General features: G+C 43.5%; 1 protein-coding gene across 3 annotated transcripts in view; it reads left to right on the top strand.

Annotated features, from left to right (window-relative positions):
- The window catches only part of CNTLN (centlein), a 1,032,335-nt gene that overhangs the window by 142,919 nt on the left and 874,697 nt on the right, over positions 1 to 14,719 (top strand). For all 3 annotated transcript variants that reach the window (XM_029608687.1, XM_029608696.1, XM_029608677.1), the window contains exon 3: positions 6,289 to 6,377. In XM_029608687.1, coding sequence (XP_029464547.1) covers positions 6,289 to 6,377 — 89 coding nt within the window. The remainder of the gene's footprint in view (positions 1 to 6,288; positions 6,378 to 14,719) is intronic.

A 14,719-nucleotide genomic window follows, 5' to 3' on the forward strand; every position in this document is an offset into this window, starting at 1 on the left:
AATATATAATTTTTTTCTCAAATTCTGCCACATATAGGCAGGCTACCGATTGGGCCATAGAAGACCCCATCGGTATGCCTTTTATCTGATGAAAAAACGTCCCATTGAACTGAAAGAAACTTTTCTTTAAGATAATATTGGACAGTTGACCTAATAATTGTTTCCGACACGCTGAAATGTCCAATTTATTCAATATCCCCGTTATAATATGTATTGCTGAGTCCTGTGGTATATTAGTATATAAGGCGGAGATGTCAGCTGTTACTAACCAACAATCCTCATCAATACCATCAATTTGAGATAACATTCTAATAAAGTCAGCAGAATTTTTGATGTAGGAATCAATCTCACCCACAAAAGGCTGCAAAAGATAATCATGGTATTTAGATATGGGCTCAAATATCGAGCCAATCCCCGAAACAATGGCCCTCCCTGGTGGATTTTGAAGACTTTTGTGTATCTTAGGCAATGCATAAAATACAGGACTCACCGGATGATTTTCAAACAAATATTCACCCAATTTACCATCAATTATCTTCAATCTAACCGCTTGTTGTATTAACATGTAAATTTCAAATTGAATGCCCTCCGTGGGGTCACTATCCAATGGATGGTAAATTCCACATCATTCAACTGATGCTCCACTTCCTCTATATATGATGTTTTATTCATTATTACTGTCCTACCCCCCCTTGTCCGCAGCCTTTATTACAATATTAGCATCTTTTTGTAAAGCATGCAAAGCTAATCTCTCCTCCCTAGATATATTATGTTGAATAAATGGACATGACTGTTCCAAAATTGCCAAATCCCTTAGTACCAATTTTTCATACACAATAATGAATGGATCTTGCGGATCCGGTGGCATCCATCTAGATTTTTTCACAAACTTAGTATTACTATTCACATCAACCAGTCGTTCACTACCCTCAAAAAAATGACTAATACGTAGTCTCCGGAAAGATTTAAGTAGCTCAATATGGGTAACAAAATATGAGATAAACTTTAGCCTGCTTAATATGTTAATACTTAGGGCTAACTTACTCACCCTGGGTCCTGACTTCAGGCAATATCTCTGTTCACCTCTGAAGCAGGCTCTGTCTGGAGAGCTGGAGAATGTGGGCAGGGGAGAGGCTTGCTTCCTGGGCTTCGTACTGGCAAAGCGGGCAGGCTGTCCAGGTAGGAGACTAGCTTCTTGTTCTGGTGCTTGCCGGTTGTGTGGGCTTCTTCTCACCCTTCATTGTCTATGACTCTGTGTCACGCACCGTACCTGAGCCGGGGTCTCCTCTCTCCTATAACTTGGCCACACCCAGTCTTCTCCCTTCTCGATAGCAGGGAGGGCTGATCTCCTTCTGTCCCCCCTTTGCGTTCAGTGATGCTTTGCAACAGGATTCAGGGTCGCTTTCTGGGCCTGCTCTCTGAGTTTTCCCCCAAGTTTGCGTTCAGGGTTTGTGCCTCTTTCTCCGTCTTTTTTTCAGGGGGTCCCCCGTTTCAGCCTTTCTCCTCCTCCTTTCAGGGCTGCTCTTCCTCAGGGGATCCGTTGCTTCCTTCTCTTCCTTGCCCCCCTGCCTTATACTTCCCAGCTGATAAATATGCATAAGGTCATGCATAATTTCATAGTGGGTGGAGGGACTTTTGCTGCATTATAGGACTTCTTCCTCCCTTCCCATTACTTCGGAAGGGGCCCTGCCACGTCTGAATGCCAAGCTGTGTGTAAGAGTGTTTTTCTCCGTCTCAGGCTCCCCCCCCCACCCCCCCCAAGGGTGAGTGTCTTTCTGATCTCTTCTTGCCTGGCTGCTGATACTTGCTTAGGATCTTAAGTTGTTGCCTCTCTGCTTTATATTTGCACAGGAGCTGAAAACAGGCACATCTGATAAGGTATCCTTCAGTGTATTGACAGGCTCCTTCATTTTCCACAGAGACAAGATTTTAACGTTTACCTGGGCTTTCTCTTGCTGTGACTGTCTTTTTGGGGCCTGTCAGAATTTGGCCTGTACATGGCTATTATAATTCATAATTGATGCATCAATGGTAAGCATGAGATATCTCTCTACATGCAGCAAGGAAACAATGTGCTATCCCATTGCCACCAATGCGTTTTTCTTTGGATCCTGGTCTGTTGAGGCAATTTGGCCACGACTGGCAGGTGCTGCAGCAAGGACAGAAATTTGCGGCCTTACCATGGCTGTGGAATCGCAGGAGACTAGAGGCCTTGGCTGAGAAGAGCTCTTGTAAAAAGTGTAATAGCTGTTTTGATTTCAGCTCCCTGTTTGTACCAGGATCATTAATGCCCCTTCCTTTTTTGTTGCTGCTGCAGTAATTTTCATTTTAACAACAGTGAGCTGATATTTTGTATTTTCTGTATACATGTTCTTATCTGTGTAGAGAATATACTTGTGCAAACCTTGTCATTAGCTTATTCTGAGTAGTCTACATGGCCTTTGGTGTGCTAGCATACTGATCCTCTGAGGCCATGACAGCTGTGAAGCTTGCTTTTAGTGCCAGCTTGAAGACTGGATATGAAGGCCCATTTCATTTCTAAAACCATTTAGGGAACAACTTTAGTATTTCTGTTAATTGTGCAAAGATTTTTGAAAGATGGTTTAACAGTTAAGGGAAAACTATACTTTATATTTAGGAAAAGATCTGACATCTTTCTTAATCAGATGAAAATGTATGTTAACTTTTTTTTATTTATTGTACAAAAATGGTTTTACTAGAAACCTTTTTAGAGCATTTAAACTGACATATGTACTTTTTTTTTGCATAGTTTTTCTCATTGCTTTGTAGGCAAGGTAACTGATAATTGGTCCAAAGTTATAAATGCCTTATTTGTAAACTAGTTCATAAAATTGTAATTAACATTTTACAGAATAAATATCTTTTATGTCCTTGTGATTTATTGTGTAGGACTACTTAGATTTTCAGCCGATACGTTACTGTTGCTGACTGAATTCTTAAAAGCTCTAAGCTATGGCTGTACGTAACTTCTAAAGTAAAAGATTTCTACTTTCCCTGCTTCTCTTACCCTTTCTATTACAATGCCTATTGCTGCACTCCCTCTTCATCAATATTTATTTATTTAAAATATTTATATACCTTTTTTCAAAAAAGTATTGGTCAAAGCGGTTTACAGTGCATATAAAAACAAGAAACAAAATAATTTAAAAAGGAAAAAATACATAAATCGTGAATTAAAAATTAAAAGAAAAGAAAATCTTAAAAGAGAAAAGAGTGTTGGCAATTTCTGAGCAGAATAAATAAATTAAAAAGTTAAATGTGTTCTGTGGATGGGATGTCTCTTCCAGTGGAGGCTTCTCAAACAACCCTTTGGCTACATTGTCACCTTTGATGCTACCTGGACTATGACTGTTTCCACCAGAGGCTACACCAGCACCCCTCATCAGTGGGAACTTGCACTGCTACTGATGTAGTGCTAGCTCAGCATTACATAGGACAAAATGAGATTGCCTTATTTTAGCAATGCTGTACTGCATAGATTGCCTGATTGCTAGAAATAAACACTGAAACATTGCATGAACATGCTAAATGTTGTCAAATCATCCTAAAAATAATCAAATGAAAAATCTGATTTATATGAGTTTCAGCATATAATGACTGTTTCAAGGGTTCGCGATTTCAAACACATTGAGGTACATTTTAAAAAACAGCGCGCGCGCGTACTTTTGTTCGTGCAACCATCGAGAACAAAAGTACGCCAGATTTTAAAAGATACGCGTGTAACCGTGCGTATCTTTTAAAATCCGGGGTCGGTGCGCGCAAGGCTGCGCAAAATCAGCTGCCTGCGTGCAACGACCCCGGAGGGAACTGTTTTTTTTGTCCCCCCACACCTTTCCCTCCCTTCCCCTATCTAACCCACCCCCCGGCCCTACCTAAATCCCACCCCCCCCCACCTTGTTCGATGGAGTTACGCCTGCTGGCTGGCCAGCCCCCCATCACAGGCCGCTGTGTCGGGGCACTCGGCCACGCCCCCAGACTGCCCATTTTAGCAAGCCCCGGGACTTACGCGCGCTGGTGGCCTATGCAAAATAGGTGCTCTGGCGCAGGGCTTTTAAAATCTACCCCATTATGAGAAACGTATTTAAATAGCGTTACATCCAATTAGTATACCAAGAAATGAAAAAGCCATATAAATTTAGATTTCAGCATATGTTATAATTGGGGACCTTCATTTTCATTTCAATGACTTCTAGTACTTTTTGGGGGGGGGAGGTGAGGGCAGTGTGCTATAAATAATACCTGCAGCAAATTATAACTAGGGATCTTCATTTTCAGTTTATATTTTGCCTGGGAATGTCAATGTTAGAACAAAAAAGATATCTGTGAAAAATGACTCTACTACTGATTTTTCACCTGTGTGTTAAGTCATTTTTCTACGGATTGTTTTTGTTCTAACATTGAAATTGCCAGGCAAAATATAAACTGAAAATGAAGATCCCTAGTTATAATTTGCTGCAGGTATTATTTATAGCACACTGCCCTCACCTCCCTCCCAAAAAAGTACTAGAAGTCATCGAAAATAAATCCTGCGCTTGACCTGTTAATTGGTGTTTTTTTGTTGTGCATTACAATAAGTGGCTCCAGCATGTCAATCAATGCACCGATACTGAAATTCACAGCTTCATTCATATGGTCTTTGGAATACATGGAATGAGTGAACAAACATGTCCCATTCTTCCAATCCAGGGAATAAACATTTCAATGCATATTTATAATGAGCAATCATGGAAGTCCTGTTTAAAAAAGGTGTGAAGTCCAGATATATATCTTTCCAGATAGCTGATTTAGTGCAGACATATGGATTCCCTCTGTTTCTAATGAAAATTACAACAGCCACTTTGTTAGTTTGGGAAAACAATTACAGATAATTTCAAAATCTTGTCACCTTATAATTTTTTCGTTTTGTTTTCATCCAGCAATTTCTTCCTATTTCTTTGGACCTCTAGCGCCATTGGAACCAGGGCTAGAATCTAGCAGCAGGAACCTTTACTTCTTTATCCAGCTAGATCCTTAGAGTTAGGAGGTTAATCTCTGATAGTTCCCACTCCCTGCTCTTTGTCACTATCCTACTCTTTTATTCAGAGCTCTACATAAAGTTAAAAAAAAAAAAAAAAAAAAAGGGTTTCCACAAAGAGCAGGTCAAGGGGAGAGAAGAGCTTGGTGCAGCAGTTGCAGTTCCTGGCTGCTTCCAGAAAGTTTAACTGTTGCAGGAGATTTTTAACCCACAGAAACCCGGACCTGCTTTCCTTTCACTCCATCCACCCACTGATCACCACTTCTTTCACTTTGACTGACTGCAAAGGAGGAGATAGCCTGAGGCACCCCTTTTTCTTCTTTCTGCTCTAATTCAGGCCAGTGCTATATTGTGTGCTGGATGCAGTTCACTGTTTAACCAGCGAGTGAATGCACGTCCATAAACCCCGTTGCAAAACTTGGGTCAGTGTGTCCAAAACGTGTGTTCAATCGCGGGTGTAGGTAATTAGCGCTCATTACATGCAAATGCATATTGATGAGGCTATTAACTATTCCTCCCCCCCCATGCAAAAAAGTGCGCCTGAGGTGCATATTTTTACTCGCCAAAATAATGCCTGCTCTGGAATAGGCGTTAATCTTGGAGGAGCCCAAAAAGTGTACAGAAAAGCAGAAAATACTGCTTTTCTGTACTTCCTCTGACTTAATATCATGGCGATATTAAATCGGAGGAACTAAAAAATTAGAAATGTCCCAAAAAGAAAAAGTGTGCCAGTGGTCAGGAAAGGAAAACAGATGCTCTAAAATTGAGTTGCATGGTTTCCCTTAATGCCTCCTTTTTACCGTGGCAGCCCATTTTCATTTTTCATCAGGTGCGCCGGAGAAGTGGATCGGCGTGCGTTAAGGGACCGGGCGCTCAATCATGAGTGCCTCTTTAACACATGCCGATATTGCATCGGCCTGTTTGACATTTGGAGAGAGTTAAAAAGGGGACTGGTGGAGGAGGGGGGTTGAAAGAGGAAAGAGCTAATGCTGTGATGGCGAACTCCAATTTTCAAGTGCCACAAACAGGCCAGGTTTTCAGGATATCCACAATGAATATGCATGAGAGAGATTGTATACAATGGAATTTGTTTTTCTTCCTGCCCTTGTTTCTCTCTCTTTTTGCCTTTTAAAGAGATTGGGTGCACATTGATGAGTCACATGCTCTGATTTGGCCACCAAGTATGTCTTCTCTGTTTTGTGAGCTTAGGTATAGGGAAATCATTTTAATATTTTCTGTATTTGATTTTTCAGGCTGATAAAGAATTCGTTTGGTCTTTATGGAAACGTCTCCAAGTAGCAAACCCTGATCTGACACAAGCAATCAGCTTGGTTGTAGAAAGGTGAGCTGAAAGTATACCTTTTTATATAGTTGTGATATCTTAATTGTAGTGATCTGGTCCGTTTTTCTCCATTATGTTTATTTTCTTACAGGAGCATTACCAATAAATATTTTACTTAAGTTAATTCTTGGTTTAATAAAATCATTAACTTTGATCTTTTTCATTAACTTTTAATTTTTTGGAATAGGTATTTGTATTTCTGACTTTTCAAAGCTCCTCCTAAATTGGGGCACTGCTGGGCTGATCCTTAGCAGACCTCAAGCCATGCATCATCCTAATGGATGTAAAACATTACTGAGCATAAATTTGCTGTTGGGACTTGGCATGTTGCCAAGGTGATGTGCTTAGTCTTTGGGATTCTGGGAAGATGACATGCTACTGGAGCATTATCATAGGACAAGCAGGATGATAGTCCTCACATATGTGTGACGTCACTGGACGGAGCCCTAAATCGGAAAACTTTCTGTCGAAGTTTCTAAAAACTTTTGACAGGCACACTGAGCATGCCCAGCATGCCATGATCCCTTGAGCCACAGGGGTCTCCCTTCAATCTTCTTTTTTTCCACGTTGCAGTTAGCCTCGCAGTGAAGGAGCCTTGTGTGATACCTCACACATTTTTTCCTCACGGAAAAAGTTGAAAAATTCTCAAATTTAATTCCCTTCATAGGGGTCTCCCATTTTCCATCGATTGGTGAGTAAATTTTTGTCGCGGTCGATACCATTCCGACTTTTCTTGTCAGAAGGCCGTCGACGGCTGTCCAGCCTTCATAATGACAACAGGGTTTAAAAAATGCCCAAATTGCTCTCGTACCATGTCCATCATGTTGAGTGTGTTCCTATGTTTTGGCGAGGGACATAGTATCACCACATGTCTACAGTGTGCTGAGATGACGGCCAAAGGCAGACAGGCCCGTCTGGAGAAGATGAAAAGCCTTTTTCATATTCAGCTACTTCCGTCGACGTCGATACAGTTGTCACCGGCAGGAGCGGCTAAAAAGTTAGTAATTAAGACCAAGCCGCGTCCCGATGGCAGCGGTGACCGACCGTCCCGACTCCATCTCGGTCATCCATTAAATAGACCTCGGTGCTCGAAAAGAAAGGCACTGAACATCGTGAGAAGCATCGGCACGGACACCGACGGACTTCTACCCCCGATGTCGGCTCGATTCTCGGAGTGGTTTCATTACACATCGAGCCTCCACCGAAGAGGGCTAGAGTAGAACAGCCATCGATGCCCTCGATGACTCTTACTCCAAGGCGGTCCACACCGATATCGGTGCCGGATACTGCGCCACCACAGGGACCTGTGGAAGAGCCAGTTCCGCCTTCTCTGCCACCCCCATAGCTGCTCTGACCTCACAAGCTATAAGGGAGGAACTGGACGGTTTCCTCCGCCAGGCAGTAAGGGAAGCTCTACGAGACCTTCATCCATCGGTGCCGATGCCAGCACCGATGCCGATGCCAGACCCATCGGTGTTCACTCTGCTACTCGCTAGATTAGATGCCCCGATCAGTGCCTTGCCGATGACACCGATAGACCAACCAATTCCTGATCCTCGGGATGACGACACCTCAGATAATTCACCGATGCCTGAGCCAATACTGGGACCATCTGGAATTTCTCAACCGAGGCGCCTGATTACTCCATCGGTGCCATCGATGCTGCATTAACCTCCATCGATGCCACAGACAAAACCATCGATACCTTCACATCCTTCAGTGCCATTTTTCATCCCTCACTCTACTCCTCCATGGCGTACTTTATCAGACACATGGGAGGACGTGGACACTGATTCTTCCTCAGAAGATGTATTATCAGATCCGTCTCCACCCGAGGACCTCTCCTTTTCCAATTTCGTGAAAGACATGTCAGATACAATCCCTTTCCAGTTGGTCACTGAGGAGGACATGAGGCAAAAAACTCTGGAGTTTCTACAATTTGTAGATCCCCCCTTAAAGAAGTACTTGCCATACCAGTGCATGAAGTCCTTGTTGATCTCCAGCATAGGCTGTGGGAGCATCCTTGTTCAATTCCACCAGTGAACAAGCGGACTGATACCACTTACTTGGCACAACATATACCAGGTTTTCAAAAGCCTCAACTCCCTCACCAGTTTGTAGTGGTGGAGTCCACCCAAATAAAGATCCAAGAGAATCCGCCCTCATTCATCCACGCCTCCTGGCAAGGAGCAAAAATTCCTAGATGGTCTGGGGCGAAAAATGTTCCAAGGTTCCATGCTTGTCTCCAGAATTGCATCATACCAATTATATATGACGCAATACCAATGAAATTTGTGGAAACAGATGCAGGAGTTGTCTGAATCTCTGCTTCAGCAACACCAAGAGGCCTTCACTAATATTATTCATAAAGGCCTAGAGGCAGGTAAGCACGAAGTGCGTGCAACCTATGTCTGCTTTGAAACATCTTCTAGAATGGCAGCAATGGGGATTAGCGCCCATAGATGGGCTTGGCTAAAGGCTTCTGACCTCAGGCCTGAGGTTCAGGACAAATTGGCAGACCTACCTTGTACTGGGGACAGTCATTTTGGAGAAAAGGTACAAGATGCTGTTGCGCAGCTCAAGGAACATAATGAGACACTGCGACAACTCTCCACTGTTCCAGCAGAGACTTCATCTTCTGAAAATGCTCAGCCAGAAAAGATACCAGGAAACCTTATTACAGACCACGAAGGTATTATCTTCCAGCTCCTCGTGGTAGGACACAAGACCATCCCAAAGAGGTCAATCCAGGCAACCAAGGGCATTTAGGCATCAGGATTTTGAAAACCTGCCAGAGAACAGCAGCCACTCCATGAACCCAATCCCGGATGTTCTGGTTGGAGGCCGAATCTCCTTTTTTCTACCCAATTGGTTAAAAATCACAACAAATCAATGGATGCTATCCATAATAACACAAGGTTACCAGCTGGATTTTCTCACAGTGCCCAAGGACTCTCCACCAAAATCCCTTTGGGTACACAAAGATCAAACCACTCTTCTGAAAATAGAATTATCCATCCTCCTGAGAGCCAGGGCCGTGGAACCAGTTCCCCGACCTCAGCAGGGCAGAGAATTCTATTCCCGCTATTTTCTTATTCCAAAGAAAACAGGAGGCCAACGTCCCATCTTAGACCTCCGAAATCTAATGGAGAAAAACAAATTTCTATGGAAAGAAAAATTCAGGATGGTCTCCTTAGGCACCATGCTTCCCCCTTCTTCAAACAGGAGATTGGCTCTGTTGTCTGGATCGTCAAGACGCTGACGCTCACATTCCAATATTCCCACCTCACCGCAAGTACCTGCGCTTTCAATACTGGGTTCTGCCTTTTGGATTGGCCTCGGCACCCCGTGTATTCACAAAGTGCCTAGCGGTGGCAGTGGCCCATTTATGCAAGGAAAGCATACACGTTTTTACTTATCTGGATGACTGGCTCATCAAAAGCCAATCGAGTCAAGGCGTTCTCAACCCTCTAGACCTCACAATCAATCTGCTTCACTTGTTGGGATTTCTAATTAACTACCAAAAATCCCACCTCATACCATCTCGCCTTTTACAGTTCATCGGAGCAGAATTGAACACTACCGTATCAAAAGCCTTCCTCCCAAAAGACCGCCCAGACACACTGTCCAGATTAGCAAAATCTCTGAGCACAAAGGAAACGGCGACAGCCCATCAGTTCCTAACTCTGCTAGGCCATATGGCTTCCACAGTCCACGTCACTGCTATGGCCAGATTAGCCATGAGAATAACGCAAAGGACATTGAGATCACAGTGGCTGCAAGCTATTCAACCACTGTAGTCTCCAATTCAAATAACCCACCGGTTACGTTCATCTCTCCTCTGGTGGACGAACACGAACAACTTGCTAACAGGCTTACCTTTTCAGCAACCAGTTCCACAAGTAACTTTAACTACAGATGCATCCACCTTAGGTTGGGGAGTGCATATAAACAATCTCCAAACTCAAGGTACTTGGACAAACCTCGAAGCAACATTTCAAATCAACTTCCTAGAGCTTCGAGCTATACGTTATGCTCTCTATGCATTCAAGGACTGCCTTTCACACAAGACTGTTTTAATACAAACAGACAACACAGTTGCCGTGTGGTACCTGAACAAACAAGGGCGTACGGGCTCTTATCTCATATGCCAAGAATACGCACAAATTTGGGACTGGGCCCTGACACATTCCATGTTCCTCCAGGCCACTTATCTAGCAGGCATACACAACGTAGTTGCAGATCGCCTCAGTCGTCAGTTCCAACCCCATGAGTGGTCCCTGGATCCTTTAGTAGCGACCAGGATATTCCAACGTTGGGGTCAGCCAACGATGGATCTTTCTGCATCTGAACTGAATCACAGAGTGGACAGATTCTGCTCCCTGCACAAACAGAGAAATCACTTAGCCAAGGACGCCTTTGCTCGTCCCTGGAACTCAAGACTTCTATACGCATATCTCCTGATACCGCTAATAACCAAAACTCTAGTAAAGCTACACCAGGACAAAGGGTCAATGATACTCATAGCCCCGTTTTGGCCTCAACAGGTGTGGTTTCCCATACTTTTAGACCTCTCGATCAGGGAACCAATTCGCCTGGGCACAGCACCCACTCTCATAACTCAGGATCAGGGCAGGTTGCGCCATCCCAACGTTCAAACCCTATCCCTCACAGCCTGGATGTTGAAAGCTTGATCCTGCAACCACTCAATCTTTCAACTAATGTCTCTCAAGTGCTTGTAGCTTCACAAAAACCTTCCACACGAAAATCCTATCGTTGTAAGTGGAAAAGATTCACCACTTGGTGTACGCAGAAAAGTATAGACCCTTTTTCCTGCCCCACATCATCTTTATTAGACTATCTCTGGCACCTTTCAGACTCTGGTCTCCAGACTACGTCAGTAAGGGTACATCTGAGTGCCATCTCAGCTTACCACAAAGGAGTTGGGGATGCCCCGATATCTGCGCAACCCCTTGTCAATAGATTTATGAGAAGTTTAATTCAGCTAAAACCCCCGTTACAGCCACCAGTCACAGACTGGGACCTTAATGTAGTACTAACAAAGCTCATGCATTCTCCCTTTGAGCCTTTAGATTCCTGCCATATTAAATTTCTTACATGGAAAGTTCTCTTCTTAGTAGCTATTACATCTGCTAGAGGAGTTAGTGAGTTACAAGCACTTGTCACATACTCACCCTATACAAGGTTCCTACTTGACCGAGTGGTCCTCCGTACACACCCTAAATTCCTTCCCCAAGGTAGTTACGGATTTCCACTTGAATTAGTCCATAGTCTTGCCCACATTCTTCCTAAGACCTCACTCTCACCAAGGTGAACGGGTTTTGCACACCTTAGACTGTAAACGTGCACTTGCATATTACCTAGACCGCACTGCAGTCCATAGGAAATCCACCCAGCTCTTTGTTTCTTTTGATAAAAACAAACCGGGTAAGGCAGTGGGCAAAAAAATTCTCTCCAACTGGCTAGCAGGTTGTATAGATTTCTGCTATGAAAAAGTAGACCTTCCTCTCCAGGAACGAGTAAAGGCGCACTCAATAAGAGTGATGTCAACCTCAGTCGTTCAGTTCCAATTGCTCAGATTTGTAAGGCTGCAACATGGAGCTCTCTTCACACATTTGCAGCCCATTACTGCTTGGACAAGGAAGGACGACAAGATTCAGCCTACGGACAATCTGTCTTAAAAAACTTATTTCCAGTATGATTCCCAACTCCTTCCACATCCAACCTGCTTTGATTTCAGGCTGCCTCATCTTTTACAACAGTATACCAGTTGCTGTGCCTGTTGCACAAGTTGTGTGCTGTTGGTCCACTACAAATATGACGCAGCCTGTAGCTTGCTAATCACCCATATGTGAGGACTAGCATCCTGCTTGTCCTTGGATAAAGCAAAATTGCTTACCTGTAATAGGTGTTATCCCAGGACAGCAGGATGTAGTCCTCATGAAACCCACCTGCGGAGTTGGGTCCGAAACGTTTTATTATTTTATTTTTTGCTAACGCTTATTGCTACAAACGAGACTGAAGGGAGACCTCTGTGGCTCGAGGGATCATGGCATGCTGGGCATGCTCAGTGTGCCAGTCAAAAGGTTCTAGAAACTTTGACAGTTTTCCGTGATAGGGCTCCGTCCAGTGACATCACCCATATATGAGGAGTACATCCTGCTGTCCTGGGATAACATCTATTACAGGTAAGCAATTTTGCTTTCCTTATGACAAAAAAATAATGGCGAGGGGGTTGAGTGTGGGGAGATTTCCTCTCTGGCTCTTAGCCAGTGAAAGAACCTATAGTTGCCTGTAAAATTGATATAAAAGGGAGATAATGGAGGGTAGTGTTAATCTTTTTTTGTAATGGAGAAGGGATTATGAAAGAGAGAGAGAACGGTGAAAAACAACCGATGTGTAGACTTGAAGTAAAAAAATAAAATGGAGGCATATGCTAGAGTTATGTGACACAGCGAAGTTAGTTTAGTTCAGTGGTTCTCAACCTTTTTTCTGTTGGGACACACCTGATAGATGGTCCTCACATGCGAGACACACTGAACACATGACAGTCACAGGGCTAACACCACTCCCACCGCTGACCCTCAGTAACGGGTATAAAGCAGAACTAAAACATTCCCCGTACAACTCACCATACAAAAAAGATATTCTGGTGTTATCTCAATAACAGCAACACAAACTCCCTCTACTACCAGGCGCAATAGCCTTACTTATAAAAAGACAGCAGTTCACTACCAATGCATGTCCAATTGAGAAAGCACAACAAATAAAATGAGGTATTTTATGTGCCTACATGCAGGTTAAATATCTCACCTCGGTCATTACCCACAAGATCGACCTTCACCAAGTACAAAAAGACCACAAATTACAAATATGGAGACAAACTGGAATGAAAACCCAAAAAAGCCACTCTGCATGCAGAGCAAACCTGGATAAATGGAAAAAGAAATATAGCACCTAACAAAGTCCCAGGATCTGTAATAATGTACACAAACTAATCCGCACAAAGTTACACCTGCATTATGGCATGCACTCAAATGGAACAACCCTACCTATAAAAAGGCAAAACTACAAATATTAAACCAGGCCCTAAACACCAGTACACCTCCCATTAGGAAAACAGAAAAAGCCAAGCTTTATAGATTCCCACACAGAAATAATTGTAAAACTATATGAAAAATTTTTTCAAAACAGCTGATGAACAGAACATCATCTAACAATTAAAAACTCATAAAAATTATTAAAAATTCTTCAAACACCAATAAAATATTTCAAAACAGTAGACATATTGCATACTACCCAATAATTAAAATAGCAGTCAATCAAGAACAAATGAACTTAAAAAGCCTCAGCAGTTCTCCTACTCCTTTCCCTTGCAGGCCACACCAGAAGCAGCAGTAGCTGCTGAAGCTGTCCTCGCGGTCCTCTTCCTTAGGGACCACAACCAGTCTCTTCTGTCTCTCTCACACACACACACACACACCAGTCATCTCCCTGATCAGTCTTTCTCACACATACAACGTCACCTCTCTGACCAGTCTCTCTCAATCACACAATGCTCTTGCTCTCTCTTACTTACACACAAGCTTTCAATCACACACATGCTCTCTCTATTTCACTTACACACAAGCTCTCAATCACACACATGTTCTCTCTCTCTCACAGCCACAGCTAGCCAAAAACATGCTCCATGTCTCTCTCGCACACACACATTAACACACAAGCACCCTCCCTGACTCACATACATGCCACACAGAAGCATACTCCCTGTCTCACATACACGCCACACAGAAGCACCATCCCTGTCTCACATACACACCACACAGAAGCACCATCCCTGTCTCACATACACGCCACACAGAAGCACCCTCCTTGTCTCACACCAGACATAGAAGCACCATTCCTTTCTCACATACTCACCACATGCACCCAGAAGCACCCTCCCTTTCTCACATACCACATGCACACAGAAGCACCCACCCTTTCTCACATACCACACACGCACACAGAAGCACCCACCCTTTCTCACATACTCACCACACACACCCACAGAAGCACCCTCCCTTTCTCACATACTCACCACACACACACACACACAGAAGCACCCTCCCTTTCTCACATACTCACCACACACACACACACACAGAAGCACCCTCCCTTTCTCACATACTCACCACACACACAGAAGCACCCTCCCTTTCTCACATACTCACCACACACACACACACACACACAGAAGCACCCTCCCTTTCTCACATACTCACTACACACACACACACACACACACCAGAAGCACCCTCCCTTTCTCACATACTCACCAC

This window comes from Rhinatrema bivittatum, chromosome 1, assembly GCF_901001135.1.
Source record: "Rhinatrema bivittatum chromosome 1, aRhiBiv1.1, whole genome shotgun sequence".
In the NCBI taxonomy this organism is placed as follows: domain Eukaryota; kingdom Metazoa; phylum Chordata; class Amphibia; order Gymnophiona; family Rhinatrematidae; genus Rhinatrema; species Rhinatrema bivittatum.